This window comes from Pleurodeles waltl, chromosome 12, assembly GCF_031143425.1.
Source record: "Pleurodeles waltl isolate 20211129_DDA chromosome 12, aPleWal1.hap1.20221129, whole genome shotgun sequence".
Taxonomy (NCBI): Eukaryota; Metazoa; Chordata; class Amphibia; order Caudata; family Salamandridae; genus Pleurodeles; species Pleurodeles waltl.
Genome location: NC_090451.1, coordinates 540,489,889 through 540,512,876, shown reverse-complemented (window position 1 = coordinate 540,512,876; position 22,988 = coordinate 540,489,889). Strand labels below are relative to the sequence as shown.

Here is a 22,988-nt window from a genome sequence, read left to right as displayed (position 1 = left end):
TCTGTTTGACAACTACAATCCCAAAGGTGTTGATCTACTCTTTTTCATCAAAGAAGCCTGCGTTAATTCTTTAAGGACAGCATACTTTGCAACTGAAATAGGCAGACCTAATATAATCTTGAAGTGCTTTTTCTCCGTTACCGGTATGGGCTCAAACTTTAAAACACTAAGGGGGTCATTCCTACCCTGGCGGTCATAGACCGCCAGGGTAGGTGACGGAGGAAGCACCGCCAACAGGCTGGCGGTGCTTCCGGGGGCATTCTGACCGCGGCTTCCCGCCGGTTTCCCACTGCCCCAGGGAATCCTCCACGGCGGCGCTGCTTGCAGCGCCGCCATGGGGATTCCGACCCCCTTACCGCCATCCTGTTCCTGGCGGTTGTCACCGCCAGGAACAGGATGGTGGTAACGGGTGTCGTGGGGCCCCTGGGGGCCCCTGCACTGCCCATGCCACTGGCATGGGCAGTGCAGGGGCCCCCTAACAGGGCCCCATAAAGATTTTCAGTGTCTGCTTTGCAGACACTGAAAATCGCGACGGGTGTCACTGCACCCGTCGCACCCCTTCGACTCCGCCGGCTCCATTCGGAGCCGGCATCCTCGTGGAAGGAGGTTTCCCGCTGGGCGGGCGGGCGGCCTTCTGGCGGTCGCCCGCCAGCCCAGCGGGAAACTCAGAATGACCGCCGCGGTCTTTTGACCGCGGTACGGTCTTCTGGCGGTTCCCGCTTGGCGGGCGGTGACCGCCGCCCGCCAATCTAGGAATGACCCCCTAAATGTCCACTCTGAACACAACAGCCAGGGTGCTATTCATGTTAAAAATGTTACCTGTGGAAACTGCCTAAAATCCTCAACAATATTTGTAGGAAGTTGGCTCTGTATATACTATTTTAAAGTAAGAAATAGTGTGCACAGAGTCCAAGGGTTCCCCTTAGAGGTAAGATAGAGGCAAAAAGAGATAATTCAAATGCTCTATTTTGTGGTAGTGTGGTCGAGCAATAGGCTTATCAGAGGGTAGTGTTAAGCATTTGTTGTACACACACAGGCAATACATGAGGAACACACACTCAAAGACTTACTCCAGGCCAATAGGTTTTTATATAGAAAAATATATGTTATTAGTTTATTTTTAGAACCACAGGTTCAAGATTTACAAGTAATACTTCAAATGAAAGGTATTTCACTCAGGTTTTCTAGAGATATGAATAATCATAATAGCATGTACAGTTTTGACAAAAATGGCAATAAGCTATTTTAAAAGTGGACACAGTGCAAAAATCAACAGTTCTTGGGGGAGGTAAGTAAAGGTTAATCTCACAGGTAAGTAAAACACTTACAGGGTTCAAAGTTGGGTCCAAGGTAGCCCACTGATGGGGGTTCAAGGCAACCCCAAAGTTACCACACCAGCAGCTCAGGGCCGGTTAGGTGCAGAGGTCAAAGAGGTGCCCAAAACACATAGGCTTCAATGGAAACAGGGGTACCCCGGTTCCCGTCTGCCAGCAGGTAAGTACCCGCGTCCTCAGAGGGCAGACCAGGGGGGGCTTTGTAGGGCACCCGGGGGGACACAAGCAGGCAGAGTAAGTACACCCTCAGCGGCACAGGGGCGGCCGGGTGCAGAATGCAAACAGGCATCGGGTTTTAGATTGAAAGCAATAGCGAGACCCGGGGGTCTCTTCAACGATGCAGGCAGGTACAGGGGGGGCTCCTCGGGGTAGCCACCACCTGGGCTGGGTAGAGGGTCGCTCCTGCACTGGAGTTCGGTTTCTTCAGGTCCTGGGGGCTGCGGGTGCAGTGTTGGTTCCAGGCGTCAGGTCCCTTGTTATAGGCAGTCGCTGTCAGGGGGAGCCTCTGGATTTCCTCTGCAGGCGTCGCTGTGGGGGCTCAGGGGGGTCAACTCTGGCTACTCACGGGCTCGCAGTCGCCGGGGAGTCCTCCCTGTAGTGTTAGTTTTCCGCAGGTCGAGACGGGGGCGTCAGGTGCAGAGTGGAAAGTCTCACGCTTCCGGAGGGAAACGTGGGGTCTTTAAAGTTGCTTCTTTGTTGCAGTTGGTTGAACAGGGCCGCTGTTCTTGGGAGCTTCTTGGCCCTTTAGATGCAGGGCAGTCCTTTGAGGCTTCATAGGCCGCTGGTCCCTGTTCGATGCAGCGCTGTTTGCAGTTTTTGTCGAAGTAGTGAGACAGGCCGGTGGGGCTGGGGCCAAATCAGTTGTCGTCTCCGTCTTCACTGCAGGGCTTTAGGTCAGCAGTCCTTCTTCTTCTTTAGGATGTAGGAATCTCTCTTCTTCGGTTCTGGGGGCCCCCTAAATAATACATTTAGGGGGGTGTTTAGGTCTGGGAGGGCAGTAGCCAATGGCTACTGTCCTTGAGGGTGGCTACACCTTCTTTGTGCCTCCTCCCTGTGGGGAGGGGGACACATCCCTAATACTATTGGGGGAATCCTCCTTCTACAAGATTGAGGATTTCTAAAAGTAAGGGTCACCTCAGCTCAGGACACCTTAGGGGCTGTCCTGACTGGGGGGTGACTCCTCCTTGTTTTCCTCATTATCTAATCCAGCCTTGCAGTCAAAAGTGGGGGCAGTGGCTGGAGGGACGGGCATCTCCACTAGCTGGTATGCCCTGTGGCGCTGTAACAAAGGGGGTGAGCCTTTGAGGCTCACCGCCAGTTGTTACAGGTTCTGCAGGGGGAGGTGAGAAGCACCTCCACCCAGTACAGGCTCTGTTCCTGGCCACAGAGTGATAAAGGCACTCTCCCCATGTGGCCAGCAACATGTCTGGTGTGTGGCAGGCTGGCAAAAACTAGTCAGCCCCACACTGGAAGTCGGGTGTGTTTTCAGGGGGCATCTCTAAGATGCCCTCTGAGTGTGTTTTACAATAAAGTGCACACTGGCATCAGTGTGCATTTATTGTGCTGAGAAGTTTGATACCAAACGTCACAGTTTTCAGTGTAGCCATTATGGTGCTGTGGAGTTTGTGTTTGACAGACTCCCAGACCATATACTCTTATGGCTACCCTGCACTTACAATGTCTAAGGTTTTGCTTAGACAATGTAGGGGCATAGTGCTCATGCCCATAAGCCCTCACCTGTGGTATAGTGCACCCTGCCTTAGGGTTGTAAGGCCTGCTAGAGGGGTGACTTACCTATGCCACAGGCAGTGTGAGGTTGGCATAGCACTCTGAGGGGATTGCCATGTCGACTTAGTCATTTTCTCTCCACCAGCACACACAAGCTGTGAAGCAGTGTGTATGTGCTGAGTGAGGGGTCCCTAGGGTGGCATAAGACATGCTGCAGCCCTTAGAGACCTTCCCTGACATCAGGGCCCTTGGTACCAGGGGTACCAGTTACAAAGGACTTACCCAAGTGCCAGGGTTGTGCCAATTGTGGAGACTAAGGAACAGTTTAGGGAAAGAACACTGGTGCTGGGGCTTGGTTAGCAGGGTCCCAGCACATTTTCAAATCATAACTTAGCATCAGCAAAGGCAAAAAGTCAGAGGGTAACCATGCCAAGGAGGGATTTCCTTACAATATTTAGAAAAAAAGGTAGTATTATCTCCCTTCAAAGTTTGAGATTACCTAAAACCACACGACAATGATGTTTCCAGTTCAATTTAGAACTGAAAGTAACACCAAGGTAAGTAAATGTGTCAACTCTTTCTAATTTAAATTTGTTTATCCGAACATTTTTCATCATGCTAAATTGGCTGACTGACACTACTTTAGACTTTCCCACATTTGTGTAAAATCCAGGTTCGTCATGAAATCTGCATGTTCTTTGACAAGGGCTTGTAGACTATTTGGTGTTCATGGTATGTGTATTTATAAAGTGCACTTTTACCGGCAAGAGTATCTTGGTGCTTAGAGAGTGTATGCACCTAGCCATGCCTATGGTAGGTTGGTTAATTGAAAATCCAGGTTGTCAACTTGTTGTAGAATTCAAAAAGAGAGGATGAGGCACTAATGTGGAGTGGGAGGCCATTATATCCACTATAGCCAAGGCTGCTACTATGTAACTGGCATGAGGGGTGCATGTTCCTAATATCTGACAGGGTGTGATATGCAATGTTGGTACATATGCTCATGAAGCACTAGTGGCTTGATAGCCAAGTGTTATGAGAGGGTCACTTCACTCTCTTGGTCCTCAGGACTTTTTGGTCCTTTCCACAGGAAGAAGCACCTGTGCTATCAGTTGAAGGTGAGGAATCTGGAGTTAGAAGTATCCATCAGAAAACCAAGTAACCTACCTTCGGTACCACTCTTTCTGGTGAATACTCTATCTAACTGCAGATTCCTCACTACGCACCTTTCTGTGCAGTGACCTCTATAACATCTAAACAGGTCCTAAAAAAGGGATCAGAACACAGTTGCCAATAATTATTCAATGATCCTTGTCTGAGGGTGCAGAAAGGGAAAGAGTTAAGAAACTGACACTATTGCTCAGGGCTGGCACTTAAGTACAACTGCCAGTCATCTAGATACAGGAGATAGAAGAGCCCTGATCATGAAGGCGACCTACCAGGAGAGCACAAATCTTCAAAAACAGTCTGGGGACTGGTGTCAGGCTGAATGGGAGGACCTGAAACTACAAATAGGAATAAGGTGTCTCACATTATAGATATCTTAGAAGGTCCCTCTTGATGGAAATATGGACATATGCATCTTCTAGGTACAGAGTTGAGAGGAACTTCCTTAGGAAATTGATCTATTGTAAACTTTCCACTGCCTGCAATAGTTTCACCCCCTTCAGATGGATGGTCACCTGGTACACTCCAAGACCAGAATGTGCCTTTTTCAAGCATAAGCCACCTTCTTGTTTCCTGTGCCAGTTGGAGAGGCACCTACCACAGTGAGAGATATGCACATTCTAGATTTCAAACCAGAGATTCACAGAGCACTCTCTGCCTTCCAGTGGATAGAGTTTAGCAAGGAACTGTTCGAAGCAGCTTGTCTTATAGCAGTGATTGTGTAGTGATCAGTGAGTACTGTTTTTTAAACACTGATGTCTAATAGCCACAACACTGTCATTCCAGTTGAAAAAAAGTGAATCCCTTCATGGACTTAATTGTTGTTAGAGACTGCCAGCTGTCTCTAGCTGTTTACGCTAAGAAGTCATTGGTGTTAGAAACTCAGGAGACACATTAAATAACACTAAATAGCATTGGCACTTATCCAGTGCTTTAACTGTTGAGAATATTTTTTTTTTCAAAAGGTGGGTTAGACAGATAGATAAGGTAATATGACAGTCAGAAAACAAGACGGTGCTAGCATCTTTGGGACTGATACAACCCCAAATGTTAAGTGCAACATTTTCTACACTTTGTCCCCAAGCCTAGAGCCAAGCTGTAGGGTTGCACTCAGGTGACCATGTGGATGTTCAGATACACTTGGGTCTCTAGTCTTTTGTGAGAGCTTATCTCCCACATAAGATTCAGGATTCTGCAAGGGATACAGATTAGGACAATATTGACCAAAATCTGGTACAGTAGTAACATTGGGTACCATGCTCAACAGCTCGTGGGCTGAAACCTCTGAAGCAGACTTTCCAGCCCTGAAGTAAAAATAAAAAAATGTCCCAGAGAAATCTCTTCTGTCCAAAAACCCACCACCTAAACAATATGAACACCGTGCCAATTAAGTCACTTGCGTGTCCAATGATTTGATGATAAAGTCAACCTTAACTGAACAACCCTCCACTCTCCCTCTTCCTCTAAATCAACACAGGGATACCATATTCTGGTTGTTACCCTGGTCTTTCCCCTCATCCTTATTGCAGCAGTGTAGAAGTCTGTGAAGACATAACATCAACTCTTTTTTTCCCATCTTTGCACAACTCAATTTGCTCCACCTTTCTGCCCCAGATGCCTATTTCTCTCCTCTCATGAAAGCACAGGCAGGTAGCCCTCTGGACTGTGAAACACAGAGCAACTTTGAAGAAGCCTCCAGAACAGTACAACTTCCAAGCTGCTCTGACCGCATCACATTCACCATGATAGGGAGCACTTTCCTTGTTTGTGCCCAGTGTACCTGTTTTAGGGTGCACTGCAGCACAAACAGGGAAAGTGCGCCCTTATGGTAATACAGGCCTTGGTCTCTGCTCGGGCATGCCGCTTTTGCCATCTGTTTCCTTTGTGGCTTCTCGTCATCTACTATATTCTGGATTCAAAACGCTTCTTCTATTGAATTAGTTACATGTTTTAATCTTTTCCAGCTGAAAATGAGTATGAACAGGAGATCGCACTGCTCCTAACACCTTGGATTTAATGTTCAGTGCTTTAGAACATACTGAACACTAAATTCATTTTAATTTAGCTGTTTCTCCCTTCATTTACTTTGCTGATTATTTGGTTTTGCTAAATATCCTCACCCACCCCCCTTGCTAACCATATGGGAGTGTGCCCTCTAATGTTGTCATATACCCCACCACTGAATATCTTAAAGGGAATACAACATCCCCTCTCCCCACCAAAGTATGTGTTCTTTTAACACTAAGGGTATAATTATTAATAGTATAGGTGACATTTAATGCACATGGTAAATAATGATACCACAGAGTAAATTTCTATTGTGTGTAACAAATACCACCTACAATGTGTTTTTGGGGGAGTAAAATGTGGATTTTGGTGTTTAACGCACCAAAACCGTCAAGATATGGCAAATACATGTCCATTTCCCAGTTAGATTTCGGCAGGTTTCTCCTGTTGAAATTTAACAAAGCTTGAGGTATTTAATGCATCCAATAATTATCAAATACGTTACATAGGTTTTAGGTAATTCCATCCCTTCCATGAACAGGGGTTTACACACGGGTCAGAATATAATGACCAACTCATAATGAGGACCTACTTGTTTTATTTCCTGTCCCCCTCCTTTCATTATGGCTTCATGCCTGTATGATAATTGTGTCAAAATGACCTATTTTCTTTCAATACTTTTTTCTTTGTTTTTCTTTATATGTTATTTCTTATGCATTTGTTTAACATTTAAACTCTACGTTCAGTGTGATAAGATCAAGAGACACTATTAACTTCGATGACAAGAAGTTTGAAACACAGTGATATAGTGTGTTTACCACTTTTGTCTTTTCAATTCCCCATTGCAATTTTTACTGTACGAAAAGAAAGGAATAAAACCTAGTAAAGAATTGTAAATAAATATATATCTTTAAAAGACATATGGCTACAGAAATCTTGATGAGTTTTTATTTATATACGAGAATATTGACACTGTTTTCAAATAAAAAATAAATAGAAATACATGTTTATAAATGTTCTCAGCACACTTGTTTGCTAGGAAGCACATAAACACCTCTATTTCAATTATGTGCAATAATTATTTTCTTTTTATTTCAATTTTTTATTGCCACCGTAAGGGTTTCTCATTTAGATGGCAGCATGCTTTTCTCCAAGTTTCATTTTTGTGGCATATGCTTCCAAAACAAAAATAAATAAACATTGCACCAGCTGCAATGGGCTGCCTGTTGTCTTTGCCAATGTGTGTTATCTTTGTGCTTTACTGTGCAGGTGATATTTTACTACAAGCCGATACACGCTGAAAATGTGACTGAACTGTTTTACAAAGTCCCAATCCCATTACAATTCACAAGACCTCAGGGAAGTGAAAGGTTGGATTAGTGATGGGGCTACACTGGCGTTGCTGCAATATACTGACGTTTATAAGGCAGGGGACAGTAACATAAGATGGTGAGAAATGGAAGATGTGCCAAAAGGATTGAGACCCTGGCCTCTACAAGCCACCCATGTCCCCTTTAATCCTTTGAGGCCAAAACCTGATGTTGCATTAATCAGGATGAAGAAGTGAATATGGCTGATTAAGGAAAGCAAAAAGCATAAAAAGAATGAGAGGATAATTCGAGCAATTCAAAACAATACACCTGCCCTTGTGGGGAGGTAGATATGCAAGCAACAGGGAGATTTTTGAGGATTTAGGGAAATTAAGTCTGACCAATGTTTCATGGATTGAATGTTCTTCTCAAAGTTTGCGCTTTTCTAGTTTTTACCACTTGGGTGGTGGAAGTAAGACCTAAAAACAGAGACTTACTTCATGTTCCACAGTTCATTCCTCAGATCCTTCAGATATTGTTTCTTCTCCGCTAAGTGCTGACTCCGGAGTATCACCATGAAATCCCCACTCTTCCATTCTTCATCCTGCAAGAAAAGGCAAGAGATCAGCTCATGCAAGCGATATCTGGGTAGGTTGGGGTGGGTCGAGAGCGAGTGTCCTACAGCTGGAGTCTCATAAAGGAGATATCAATACATTTATCAATAAAGACCCCAACACTGTTATCCATTTACATGATACCACTAGGGTCTCATCACAAAGCCTAGAGGGGATTACGGGTGATGCAGGCTTTGAATGCCAAACAAATGATGTATGTTGGTACCCTTTGCAGATTCAATGTCTGAGAAATCTCTCATCTGAGCTGCCAAAACATTTTAGATACTGTCACACTGCTGCATACGTCCTAGGAAGTCACACTGACATCTGAAGAGGCCAACAATTTACAGCAAGTTCAGTACCACGGTATATTGAAAGTACTGATTCACCCAGCGCCTTCAGTTTCTACAGCGCATAAGAAGATCTAAGTAGCAAGAGGGAAAATGGTGGGCAATAAAAAAAATATGTAAAGGCTCGGACCACAGTATCAGTTATATCCAATGTTACTATAGGTACATAACATTTTTCACTGGTGGACACTGTAGGTTTGTTATCTTAAAAAGGTTCCTTAGAAATACCTAACAATTGATACAGTGGCCACAAATAACCAAGAGAAGCTGCCCAAAATTATACTCAACCACAGATTTTCTAAAGATAGCCTTGGCTCTGGCAGCATTTGAAGTCATGCAGCAATGTTATAAATATGGAAAAGGGAAAACCAAGCAGCCACCATGCACATTTCCTGCAATGGTATACCCGTCAAGAATGCAGCAGGACCCTCCCCATTATAGAATGTCCAATTACTCAATCAGGTGGAGTCCTTTTGGCTGCTTCTCAGCACTCCCTAATGCGTCGCATTATACATGATGTATGTGTTGCAATAAGCCTGCATCTTTGGAAGCACATCAGTTTGCTACATAAAGCTGTCTCTTCATCCAATGTTAATCAGAATAGGAAGCATAGTGACTGGGAGTTTACCCTGATCCAATCTGTGCAATTTGTCCTCTACCTTCTCTGCCTTCAAAGCATGCAGAAAAAAGCAGGTAATGGGATTGATTAAAAGTTGTTACGCTTTGAATTAGAAAACAGCAGGGAGGTCTTGTGTGTCTTCCGACAGGGAAGAGTTTACGACTTTGTGAGTTTGGGAGAAGGTAACAGTCTTAGACAGTGCCTGAGCAGGGCTGAGACACTGCAAGTATCCCCTCATTAGCGAGCTGTCAACACAGACTCTCCGCCTCCAGAAGCAGTAAGTGGTCACACAGCATATCAGTGACATGTCTGCAAACTCAGCGTCTCTCCAACTGGATGGACCACTATGGCCTCCAACATTTATAACAAGACTACAAGCCAGTAATCGAATATTAACTGTTTGAAAAGAACCAATATCCTTCCAGGTTTCATTTCTTGCACAAACAAAGGATCGACTCACCATGGAAGAAATGGTGAAGGGGGCACCAAAGGAACCAGTTGTATTTAACAAAGGCGGAGATTGATGTAAGGAACCTGACACCAGAGAATAAGCAAGGGGGTGTAAGAAGCATCAGTCCCTAAGGGAGAAAATAATATCCTTTAATACAAATTCTAACATCTGTAGTGAAATGTGTTGAAAACTGAGGCATGGCATATCTAAGGACAATCTTTAGGGTAGGTTGTTTGCCACGTATATTAATACTCAGTATTCAGTTTTAATGAATGAACAGTGATGGACGCAAGGACATGTTTCTAGTTTTGAACACTTGGTAATGTTCATATTACGGTAACTGGGTTTCTTGGTCGCAGATTCCTTATGAGCTATGGAGACTGATGCTTAAAATAGGCTCAAATGGAAGAGCCACACAGCTGATGTTCCACTGGGCTCTGACATATGGCACATAAAGAAACCAGCATTTTCAGTTAAAATAACACAGAAATATAAAAAATGCTCTTCCCCAAGACAGAAAGAACAGAAACACTGGCATTTTGAAAGACCTTCGAATGATAACGGCATTATTAGATATTTGAAGCCTGCTGGAAGCATCTCCATGTTCCTTTCTTTCTCCTTCCAAATAAGTAGTGTGAATTTTGATGAAGCTTAAAATCACTGAATTGCATCGCTTAAAAACATAGAATGATCGTTTCCATCAAACTCTAGATGACTTGTACCCAAGATACAAAAAAAACCAGACAGCCCAAATTTAATGGCCCTAAGCTCTAATATAGGCAGGTTGATTTTTGCTTTTTTGCCCGAGCAAAGGTCACTCATGTTTAAATCCTCCAAATGCATTCCCCAACCTTTTAGATAGGAACATGTCACCCAGTGTGCCTGGCAGTGAAACCGTGCCCACTTAACAGTTTCTCGTCTGACAAACATTCCACCTCACTGTCAGATCCGTCCACAGCCCCTGAATTTGTTCTGAGTTGAGTATTCAAAGATCAATGACGCAAGATCATCTGCAGTCTTGTATGAGTTATCAGCAGAATGTAAGACACCCTGAGACTTAGGAGCCTTTGAAACGGTGTTACTTGAATTATCATGCCCAGTGCAAACGTTCTCAGTCCCGATACATTATTTTGGGTGGAGTAAGTTTTGACAAAATGTCCATACTGTACATCCAAATCCATTGTTGCTGGAAGTACAAGCTACAAATTCTCCTTGGAGATAGCTTTTAGAGGGCAGTCGTTCAGTAAAGGAAAAACCTGCACTTATTGCAAATTCAGTGGTGCGAAACCATTGCCAGCATCTTGGTAAAAATCTAAGGTGCTGACATAAAACCTAAAAAGCACTGAAAACCACAAATGCCTCTGATCCACTTAGGACTTTATCTTTTTCAAACATTCCAAAGATCCAACAGGACTTTCTGAGGAATCTAGAATAAAAAAAATGTGTCTCACTTCTTTAGAAAATCAATCAGTGCCCCTGTTGTTGTACTGCTACAATCTGCACTGTATACACAATCTAAATGTTCCCTTTTGATATGTCATCACATGCTCCTAGATGTAACTAGCGTCCCAACTTGCCCGAACCTCCGGAATGCAATAGAATCTAAATTAAAACCTTGTTTTCCTTTCTCTAAGTCACACCTCTTTGACAGCCCTCTTTTGTGGCATTCACAAAACCTTCTACAAAGGTTTTTATAAGTGCACTTCTAAACCCGGGCTTTGAAGAGGAGGAAATTCTGTGGCAAAGCTTGTTTAAAGGTACACTTAAACCATTTCTCACAGTCAGTCCGAGCAAATGGTCCTAGGGACGTTTCTCCTATCAGAAGAACCAAACTGTAAGTTAATCCTGCCACCAATCAGCATATTGTGTCAGAATTATCAAAACTGGGAGCCAGGCCTCCAATATCATATCATTACAAGTTTTTCAGCTGTCATTCTGAATAGCTAAACACCACACACAGTGTCTTGTGGGTTAGTTTTAGATCTCTCCTTTTTCAGTCTGGCCTTTGAGACCTCTTTAGCTGTCTTGCCAGACTATTGTTTTTTTGTTTTTTTTAACCCCTTCACTGCGGGCGTCGGCCACTGGCCGACGCCCGTACTACCTCCCTGGTGTGGGTCACGACCAGTGGCCGACACCAGGGAGGGGGTTAATAAATCCTCGGGTGCAACGCACCAGAGGATTAATTTTTTTATTTTTTTATGTCCCAGGGAGACACGGAAGCTTCTGAATCTCCCCCCCCGCCCCCCACCCGCCCCTGCTGAAGTAACAAAGTTGATTTCCCCATCGGAGCAGGAAGCAGCCTTGAGGCCGCTTCCTGCACCGATGGGGAAAACGGCCTTCCCCACGTTCGGGAAGGCCTCGTAAGAAAGGGGAGAGTCTCCCCTTTCTTACGAGGCCTTCCTGAAAGTGTTTCCTGGCCCCTGGTCGCAGCTGTGCTGCGATCGGGGGCCAGGTAACACTTTCAGGTTTCCTGGCCCCCGATAGCAGCACAGCTGCGATCGGGGGGCCAGGAAACAGTTTCAGAAGGCCTCGTAAGAAAGGGGAGAACCACTAGACGCCAGGGATTTCACTTAAGGGGGTCGGCCCCCTCGGAAAACAGGCCACTCCCCCCCTCCCCCGGGGGAATATATATATATTTTTTTAAAAGGTAGGTGCCACCTCGGGGGGGGGGCGAAATCGCACCCCCCACAGGGGCAACATTTTTTTTTTCCCCCCCAAAAAATAAAATAAATAAAAATAAATGGACAGGGGGTCGCCCGTGGGCAGGGCAACCCCTTGTGGGGGCAATATTTTTTTTAGTTGTTGTAGGGTTTCCCTGGGGGCCATTTTGGCCCCCAAGGAAACCATACAACAACTAAAAAAAATAGATCTATATATATATATATATATCTATGTAGATATTTCTATGTACATGGATATATCTATAGATAGATCTATAGATATATATACCTATATATATCTATAGATATATCTATGTAGATATATATATATATATAGAGAGAGAGATAGATCTCTATATATATATATATATATATCACTTTTGTCAATATGTGTGTGGTTTCCCTGGGGGCTGCGATCGGCCCCCAGGAAAACCAGACACACATATAAAAGTGATATATATATATATATATATATATATATATATATATATATATATAGAGAGAGATTTGCCGCCAGTTGTCTTGCAGTTGCAGCTTGCGTCTTCAAAGCAATGCACATACTTAAACTGATGCTTTTCAACTGTAGCTTTTAGGCAGCAATAAAAAAGTCAAGTAAGTATTGTGACTATGTTTCTGCTACAAAAGCGTCAGACTTGTCTAGTGGCAGTTTTAGTGCCATAAAGAAGCGCAGAAGGTTTATATGCCTACTGCAAAGAGCAAATCTGTATTGTATGTAAATAGCTGAGTACATTAGTAAAGTCAGCCATTACCTGCGCTATAATACAAATGAAATGTATGTGCGGGGTGGAGGGCGGCTATGGAGAGATGAAGGGCACTTTTGCTGGGTGGTAATGAGGGAATCCGAGGAGCAGGGAGTGGGAGCACCAATAATGATTGTTGGACTGGGCGCAGGAGGTGCTAAAGACTTTGACGAATGGTATGTGACAAGGTGTTTTTTGAGTGTCTTGAAAGAACGTGCTGATTGAGGGAAGAAGCGCAGGTAAGGTGGCCTCTACTGTTGCACGTATCTCACACACACCATCGATTTTGTGACTGTCTACGTAGGCTAGTGTTTTAGAGCAACAGTTTAGCCAATAGCAGAGATGGCATCTTGATGGATGACTGCTGCCGGCACTCGGATTATAGAGGACAGCTCTGACATAGGATCAGAGACTGAGACATCAGATACTGAGACAGCATCTGAGGGAAAGGACAATGGCGCAGACTCTGGGAGTGATTTTTCAGCCGGAGGAGTCCCATTCGATAATTCCTCTTCCAGGACATTATGAGGGAGGTGATGAGGACAGTCCTGCTGTCCCTTCGCAAGCAGTTTGTGCAACTGGGTAATAGTGGGTTAGCCCAACCCAGAGAGCAGGTGAATGCAGCGGCAAGCAGAGAGAGAGAGAGAGAGAGAGAGAGAGAGAGAGAGCTCTCTTGGGAGCTCCCCAATTTAGTTCAGCCCCAAATTCCACCGCCCAAATCGTATTGTGGAGACATCAACATTATCTATGGCAAAACAAACTGGTTTTGTAAGGCAGGCACCTGTGTTTTTGGTCCTGGGTTCGGCGGCCATATAGAGAAACACACTAAACCCAAACATTTCTGGAAACTAGACATTCGGGGGAGTCCACAGAGGTGTGACTTGTGTGGATTCCCCAACGTTTTCTTACCCAGAATACTCTGCAAAGCTGAAATGTTGAATAAAAACTCTATTTTTCTCGCATTTCTGTCACACAAACTACAGGAATATGCTGGGATCCACAAAATTCCTACCACCCAGTGACTCCTCACCTGTCCTGATAAAAACACTACCCCACTTGAGTGCCTACACCTAGTGCCTGCGTCAGGAATGGATCACCCCAGGGTCAACAGCTGCCTCATGTAAGGACCAACATTGAACGTTGTGTGATCTATTCCTGTTGCGGGCACCAGGCCTACCCACACAAGTGAGCTACTGTTTTTATCGGGAGACTTGGGGGAATGCTGGGTGGAAGGAAATTTGTGGCTCCTCTCAGATTCCAGAACTTTCTGTCACCGAAATGAGAGGAAAAAGTGTTTTTTGGGCCAAATTTTGATGTTTGCAAAAGATTCTGGGTAACAGAACCTGGTCAGAGCCCCACAAGTCACCCCATCTTGGATTCCCCTGGGTTTCTAGTTTTCAGTAATGCGCTGGTTTGCTAGGTTTCCCCAGGTGCCGGCTGAGCTAGAGGCCAAAATCCACAGGTACGCACTGTTTTCTATGAAAAAATGTGATGTGTCCACGTTGTGTTTTGGGGCATTTCCTGTCGCGGGCGCTAGGCCTACCCACACAAGTGAGGTATCATTTTTATCGGGAGACTTGGGGGAACACTGGGTGGAAGGAAATTTGTGGCTCCTCTCAGATTCCAGAACTTTCTGTCACCGAAATGTGAGGAAAACGTGTTATTTTAGCCACATTTTGAGGTTTGCAAAGGATTCTGGGTAACAGAACCTGGTCAAAGTCCCACAAGTCACCTCATCTCGTGGATTCCCCTGGGTTTCTAGTTTTCAAAAATGCGCTGGTTTGCTAGGTTTCCCTAGGTGCCGGCTGAGCTAGAGGCCAAAATCCACAGGTAGACACTGTTTTCTATGAAAAAATTTGATGTGTCCACGTTGTGTTTTGGGGCATTTCCTGTCGCGGGCGCTAGGCCTACCCACACAAGTGAGGTATCATTTTTATCGGGAGACTTGGGGGAACGCTGGGTGGAAGGAAATTTGTGGCTCCTCTCAGATTCCAGAACTTTCTGTCACTGAAATGTGAGGAAAACTTTTTTTTTTTAGCCACGTTTTGAGGTTTGCAAAGGATTCTGGGTAACAGAACCTGGTCAGAGCCCCACAAGTCACCCCATCTTGGATTCCCCTAGGTCTCTAGTTTTCAAAAATGCACAGGTTTGGTAAGTTTCCTTATGTGCCAGCTGAGCTAGAGGCCAAAATCTACAGGTAGGCACTTTGCAAAAAACAGCTCTGTTTTCTGTCAAAAAATGGGATGTGTCCACGTTGTGTTTTGGGGCATTTCCTGTTGCGGGCGCTAGGCCTACCCACACAAGTGAGGTATCATTTTTATCGGGAGACTTGGGGGAACGCTGGATGGAAGGAAATTTGTGGCTCCTCTCAGATTTCAGAACTTTCTGTCACTAAAATGTGAGGAAAACTTGTTTTTTGTAGCCACGTTTTGAGGTTTGCAAAGGATTCTGGGTAACAGAACCTGGTCAGTGCCCCACAAGTCACCCCATCTTGGATTCCCCTAGGTCTCTAGTTTTCAAAAATGCACAGGTTTGGTAAGTTTCCTTATGTGCCAGCTGAGCTAGAGGCCAAAATCTACAGGTAGGCACTTTGCAAAAAACAGCTCTGTTTTCTGTCAAAAAATGGGATGTGTCCACGTTGTGTTTTGGGGCATTTCCTGTTGCGGGCGCTAGGCCTACCCACACAAGTGAGGTATCATTTTTATCGGGAGACTTGGGGGAACGCTGGGTGGAAGGAAATTTGTGGCTCCTCTCAGATTTCAGAACTTTCTGTCACTGAAATGTGAGGAAAACGTGTTATTTTAGCCACGTTTTGAGGTTTGCAAAGGATTCTGGGTAACAGAACCTGGTCAGAGCCCCACAAGTCACCCCATCTTGGATTCCCCTAGGTCTCTAGTTTTAAAAAATGCACAGATTTGGTAGGTTTCCCTAGGTGCCGGCTGAGCTAGAGGCCAAAATCTACAGGTAGGCACTTTGCAAAAAACAGCTCTGTTTTCTGTCAAAAAATGGGATGTGTCCACGTTGTGTTTTGGGGCATTTCCTGTCGCGGGCGCTAGGCCTACCCACACAAGTGAGGTATAATTTTTTATCGGGAGACTTGGGGGAATGCTGGGTGGAAGGAAATTTGTGGCTCCTCTCAGATTCCAGAACTTTCTGTCACTGAAATGTGAGGAAAACGTCTTTTTTTTTAGCCACGTTTTGAGGTTTGCAAAGGATTCTGGGTAACAGAACCTGGTCAGAGCCCCACAAGTCACCCAATCTTGGATTCCCGTAGGTCTCTAGTTTTCAAAAATGCACAGGTTTGGTAGGTTTCCTTATGTGCCGGCTGAGCTAGAGGCCAAAATCTACAGGTAGGCACTTTGCAAAAAACAGCTCTTTTTTTTGTAAAAAAATGGGATGTGTCCATGCTGTGTTTTGGGGCATTTCCTGTTGCTGGCGCTAGGCCTACCCACACAAGTGAGGTATCATTTTTATCGGGAGACTTGGGGGAACGCTGGGTAGAAGGAAATTTGTGGCTCCTCTCAGATTCCAGAACTTTCTGTCACAGAAATGAGAGGAAAATGTGTTCTTTTAGCCACAATTTGAGGTTTGCAAAGGATTCTGGGTAACAGAACCTGGTCAGAGCACCACAAGTCACCCCATCTTGGATTCCCCTAGGTCTCTAGTTTTCAAAAATGCACAGGGTTGGTAAGTTTCCCTAGGTGCCGGCTGAGCTAGAAGCCAAAATCCACAGCTAGGCACTTTGGAAAAAACAGCTCTGTTTTCTGTCAAAAAAATGGGATGTGTCCACGTTGTGTTTTGGGGCATTTCCTGTCGCAGGCGCTAGGCCTACCCACACAAGTGAGGCATCATTTTTATCGGGAGACTTGGGGGAACATAGAATAGCAAAACAAGTGTTATTGCCCCTTATCTTTCGCTACATGTTTTCCTTCCAAATATAAGAGAGTGTGTAAAAAATATGTCTATTTGAGAAATGCCCTGCAATTCACATGCTAGTAGGGGCACCCCGGAATTCAGAGATGTGCGAATAACCACTGCTCCTCAAAACCTTATCTTGAGCCCATTTTGAAAATGCAAAGGTTTTCTTGATACCTATTTTTCACTCTTCATATTTCAGCAAATGAATTGCTGTATACCCAGTATGGAATAAAAACCAACTGCAGGGTGCAGCTCATTTATTGGCTCTGGGTACCTAGGGTTCTTGATGAACCTACAAGCCCTTTATATCCCCGCAACCAGAAGAGTCCAGCAGACATAACGGTATATTGCTTTCAAAAATCTGACATCGCAGGAAAAAGTTACAGAGTAAAACATAAAGAAAAATGGCTGTTGTTTTCAGCTCAATTTCAATATTTTTTTTATTTCAGCTGTTATTTTCTGTAGGAAAACCTTGTAGGATCTACACAAATGACCCCTTGCTGAATTCAGAATTTTGTCTAGTTTTCAGAAATGTTTAGCTTTCCGGGATCCAGCATTGGTTTCACACCCATTCCTGTCACTAACTGGAAGGAGGCTGGAAGCACCACAAATAGTAAAAATGGGGTATGTCCCAGTAAAATGCCAAATTTGTGTTAAAAAATGTGGTTTTCTGATTCAAGTTTGCCCGTTCCTGAAAGGTGGGAAGATGGTGATTTCAGCACCAGAAACCCTTTGTTGATGGCGTTTTCAGGGAAAAAACCAGAAGCCTTCTTCGGCAGCCCTTTTTCCCATTTTTTTGGAAACAACGAAATTTTCACTTTATTTTGGCTAATTTCTTGGTCTCCTCCAGGGGAAACTACAAACTCTGGGTACCATTAGAATCCCTAGGATGTTGGAAAAAAAGGACGCAAATTTGGCGTGGATAGCTTATGTGGACAAAAAGTTATGAAGGCCTAAGCGCGAACTACTCCAAATAGCCAAAAAAGGGCTCAGCACTGGGAGGGGGGGGGGGGGGGGGGGGGGGAGAGGCCGAGCAGCTAAGAGGTTAAGAAAAATACATAATATACATGCGCTGACAGGCTTTTGATCAGCAGGCTTCATCCATTGGTTGATTAAACGGTCACTCACATTTTGCTTCTGCCCACCACTACATACCACATGGGGCAACAGTTCAGCCACATTTTCCCATTGACTCCTTTCAGTTTGGGTGACTGCACAAAGCCTGTGCACATCGGCCTAAGATAGTTCCTTTTTTGTGACAAAGCAGGTACAAAATGTGCTTTTTTTTATTTAAAATTAAATGCCAGCTATTTATTTAGACTGCGCTTTGGCTGCCCTGTTAGATAGGGATATATTTTTCATCTGTTTTAAGTGTTTCAGTGACATTGTAACATTGCAGTACCCTGCATCCGACTGCTCGGTTAGGTAGTGATTTGATCTTGTCTCTGTCACAGCTGAAAGGCTTGTCATTAACAAAATCATAATTAGTAAACAGCCACGTCACTGAATGTTTTTACATTTTATTGCAAGCGCGTAGCGGGCATATTTAGGTCGTGGCATATTGTCATTTTTCCTTTTTATGTTTATGGCATATGCATGAATTAAAACATTTTTTTTAAAAAATAATCCATCACCCCTACCAAGGGCAGACTTATTGGATTCGCCAGTGCTTGTTCCACGTGGTATAAAGTATCCGGAAAATGAAAAACAAAAAATAAGCCAAACAAATTCAAGCTCCATAACTGATGAAAACTAATTCCAGCACATTCTCGATCCCTGATGCTTGGAATCAACAAAGGGTAATGAAGGGTTTGTGTGAGGTGGCGCTAGGGTAACTGACACGCCCACTTCATGCAGTGCAGCACCAGCGAGTCTTCTCGAGATATGACTGGCTCTACCTGGTACTATAACTGCTTGCATGAGATTTTCTGCCATCCACTTGTGGGTACGATTTTCTAAAAATAAACAATCTACAGAGGGAATAAGATCCGTTAGCAAAATTGGTGGCCAGGACTATCGTTTTACTATGGAAACGGAGAGGGATGCGATTATATTCATGGCTAACTGGAGTGAGCCATACATACCATCTTTAAGGGGTGGGGGGGTGAAGAACTGGGGCAGAGAACTGCTTTCGCCTGAAACTAAAAATGTATTTAGCCTTAAGGACTGTATTTTCCCCCGTTTCACAAAAGGCGGAGGGAGTTCACCTCTCACCACCGATCCTGGGTGGTCTCTGCATGCTTTTTTCCCCCGAATATTTAAGGTGGGGTTAAACTTAAACTATTAGGGCTTGGAAGAATGTGACTGATACTATTACCCAGAGAGGGATACTTACTTCAGGGAAGAGGGCTCGGTAGGAGATGCTGTTTTCAGTTGTCTTCAGCTGGCCCTCCGCTGTATCAATCAGTTCCTGTATCTGCTCTCCAGATTTTAAGGGGAAAGCCGCCCTCAACGCATCGCTGCAGGAGAAAAGAATAGTCAGTTTTCTGCGTTTCAAGGGGGCCGTCCCTCTCAGCTCACACCTTGGTCTAACTCTTTTATCGATCTCTACTTCAAGAAACGAGTTACCGAAAGGCAGAGCTTAATTTGTAAATAGAAAAAACACAAAGCTCAAGCCGAGGGTGGAATATTCTTAGGAGCCCGCCACTGCCGAATGAGTTGTCAAATTCCCATGCTGCCTTCTTTAGACTCTACGTCAAACCTCTTTCTTCCACCACTCTACACTTCCTGTCTCTTTACCTTACTCCTGCAGGATTTCTCACCTGTGCTTTCTCCCTTTGCCACTGTTTTCCCATCTTTCTCTAACTCCTTCTTACTCCCTTTTCTCCCTTTCCCTCTCTTGCTCTGGATCAAATCTGATGATGAAGACAAAATCTTGGTCGCCAGTGACCTGCACATATTAAACATTAGGCACCTGCATATACTACAGTAGTGACCTGTTGTGCCTTTGCCTTGTCGCATACAAAAGTAAGAATCAGAACCCTACAACTGAGAGCTGCATCTAAGCTGTAGAAAAACAGACTTAAATCCTAGAACTTTCTAAAATTACATCCGTGATGGGATACGTAGCTGCACAGACCTGGATACAAATGTTGCCGGGCTAACGGCATCAATGCCGGCACAGAGCGAGAACCGACCAGATTCCAGTTCAGTTGGCTATTTCTGAGTCAGTCTTTGTTCGACCCAAATGATTCTTCCCAGCTGTCCCAGACCAAAGCACATGGATTAGAGCCCTCGTATTGAGTGTGGAGCAACTGGTTCAAGGGACTGGTTTTCTTGACATGACATAAGGGTGGTCATTTGTTCAGCATACAAATGATACTGAATGTTTGTAGCACCTGTTTGGTAGGTGATGCTAGGTACAAGGCGGAACTGATTTTGTCACACTTTGAATGGTGCAGAATTAGGTTGAAGTTTGCAAGAGTTCAAACTTGTGCCCTGGGCGCCCTCTGTGCTGCTGTCTGCAAGGCTGCTCTACAGCGGGGGACTCATTCATTGAGCAATTGTGAATGAAATGCAAATCTAAGATGCATGCAACCCTGTGAAGCAGCTACGTTGACCCTATGAAGTATTTTATGATGGTTCAGATCTGTGGTAAGGCATTGTGCTTAGACCTCTTTAGATAATGTTATCTTGCCAGTATTGTGCCCTAGGACTAGCCGGATACACGTAGATTTCAGGTGCCTTAGTCCCCATCTTTGCGTGCAGTCTGTTTCTGGACAATTCAGTGAGCCCAATCAGCTTAGCTGTCGGATTTTCCTTCGTGATTGTTTCTTTCTGGAGGACTCAGTCCTCACTTTCAGTTAATTCTCTCCCAGAGTGAATTCTTCCACAATTCCCAGCAGGTCCAAGACATGGAAGTATTATAATTAGCCTGCATGCCAACATAGAACTTCAGATAAGAGTTTGAACGTAAAACTTTGGATCTCAGCCTTCATTCACCCCCAAATCACTATTTATTACCATCCTACTTCTGGCTCCCCACCCTCACTCTTCCCTCCTTCACATACATGTCACCCAAACCATCAGACACTCCCATCAAACATTAAAAGCACACCCAGACACACACTCCACCAGATACTCAGACACTGAATCAAGCTCGCACTCCTGCTCAAGCAGTGTCCATTCTTTGTAGCTTGTTTGATGTAACACAATGAAAGCACAGGTTTCATAATAGCAGGTTGTTCTTTGCTTTTATTAGTAAACCAGACCTATAGGCTTTGCCACTGCTTGTTATTCCACAGCTACTTGCAAGAACTTGTCTCACGGTCTCAGAGATTACTTTCTGTATCCATCACCAATTCAAAAGAATATAAATGACGAAAGTCTATGCATATGTGAAGTATCCTGGGATGGTCCCAAATAATGAATGACTACCGAGCAAGCCAGTGCCTGAATGCGACTCGTCCAAACAAGCTAAAAGCATAAGAAAGCTGACCCAAAGCCCATATCTGTATATTGTATTTTCTGTGCTTTGTTGCTGATGGTATTTCCAGAAAGATAAAGAGGTCTATAGCCAGACCTCAAACGATCTTACTAAGTGACCGATACTAATTCAAATGACGTTGCTTATAGAAAACTGTCGTTCAATTTCACATTATTAAAGTGATATTAAGCTTTTAAATTTGGGGGGAAACGTTGAAAAACAAAAAAAAACACGTGTGTTTTTGGCTTTTACCTGAATTGCTCCCAGGTCACCGTCCCCTGATGTTCAGTATCAGCCTCAGTCAACAACTTCAGAAGCACGGTAGGGAGCGAGACTAGTCCATGGTACACGTCCTCAACCACCTGTGGGACAGGGACTGTTAATAATGCCTGAAAGGACACAAGGTAACCACCACATTGAGGGTACTAAAACACAACAGGTGAGGTAGCAAGTCCTAATCCGGAGTCAGCTAGACGTCGGACTAACTACGCAGCTAAGAATAGCAAGACCAGTTCACACATTAAGCTGCCAGGATGCTCGTGCTGCATGTCTAAGCATACAAAATACAGCATATTTTTGTACCAACACCCACTTAATGTATTTGGCCACGGTTCGCCTTCAAGCAGCTATATCAGCCTTTAGGCCTGCTGAAGCCTGGGGTTGCTGGACTCTGGGTGGCCTGTTATGTGAAGAGCAAAAAATCCCAAGGAAGGGCCCGTCTTCAGAATTTCATGAGAACAGAGGATAGTTATTTTACCCTCGTGAGAAAATCCACTTTTTTGCATGGTTCCTCTCACTGTTCCGGGCTTGAACTTCATTAGTATTCTAACTCAGCACATTGAGAGTCCATTATATTGGGTTTGCATTATGCGTGTTTCCCTTAGAAAGTGAAAACAGATTGAACTTCAGGAATACAAAGGGCACCACTGATGAATCATCCTGCGAAGAGGGCCTGCTGTCTTTGGTTTGGCACAAGTCTGTGAGAAGATTTTTCGAAGAACTTGGAAGCTTGTGACGAAGGCAACCTTTATCACTCTTTGCAGGTTTCCAGAAAACTTCCCCAATGGAAGGCGAGAACACTGGTGCCAGCACCTAGGACTGAACTTGCATATGTAAACGCGAGGGCTTTGTCTACAGGCTTAGGAGACTTGAGAGGACCAGAAATGACTCTTTCTCCCTTGGAAACACAAGAAAGAGGTTCTCCTGAAGGAACTCTCTGAAGTTTGGAATCTGTGAACTGTACCTGTCTGCACAAGGTGACTGACTCTCATCCAGCTCCCTCCAGTGTGAGTGACGACAAGATGAATCTGGAGCTTTGGCTCATGCTGTGCTCCTGGACTGGAAGGAGAATAGCAGGTCTAGTTCCTAACTGGACTCGCTGCCAATCATGGCTGAGCAGATTATACTGGGTAGGAGGTAGCAAGGACAGGTTCAATTGTGATTGCCCTGTGCCTTAATTTGGCAAGACCCTTGTTCAAGGAAAATACACCACTACCACATGATGTTTCTCATCTGCATATTTTGCTTCTGGTGAATAATTTTGAGTCAGTGACATTACTTTTTCTAGATACTTTCTCAGTGATGACAGAACTCGTCAAAACAAAATGCAGGATACATGTTTATACAATTCAGACTGTTTGGCT

The 22,988-nt window shown here is 44.4% G+C and overlaps 1 protein-coding gene across 1 annotated transcript in view; it reads right to left on the bottom strand.

The window, feature by feature from the left end:
- Nucleotides 1-22,988, bottom strand: part of TSNAXIP1 (translin associated factor X interacting protein 1) — a 340,170-nt gene that overhangs the window by 31,187 nt on the left and 285,995 nt on the right. The window contains exons 13-15 of the mRNA XM_069217569.1: nucleotides 21,598-21,707; nucleotides 19,255-19,378; nucleotides 8,044-8,150 (exon numbers count right to left, since the gene is read on the bottom strand). Coding sequence (XP_069073670.1) covers nucleotides 8,044-8,150; nucleotides 19,255-19,378; nucleotides 21,598-21,707 — 341 coding nt within the window. The remainder of the gene's footprint in view (nucleotides 1-8,043; nucleotides 8,151-19,254; nucleotides 19,379-21,597; nucleotides 21,708-22,988) is intronic.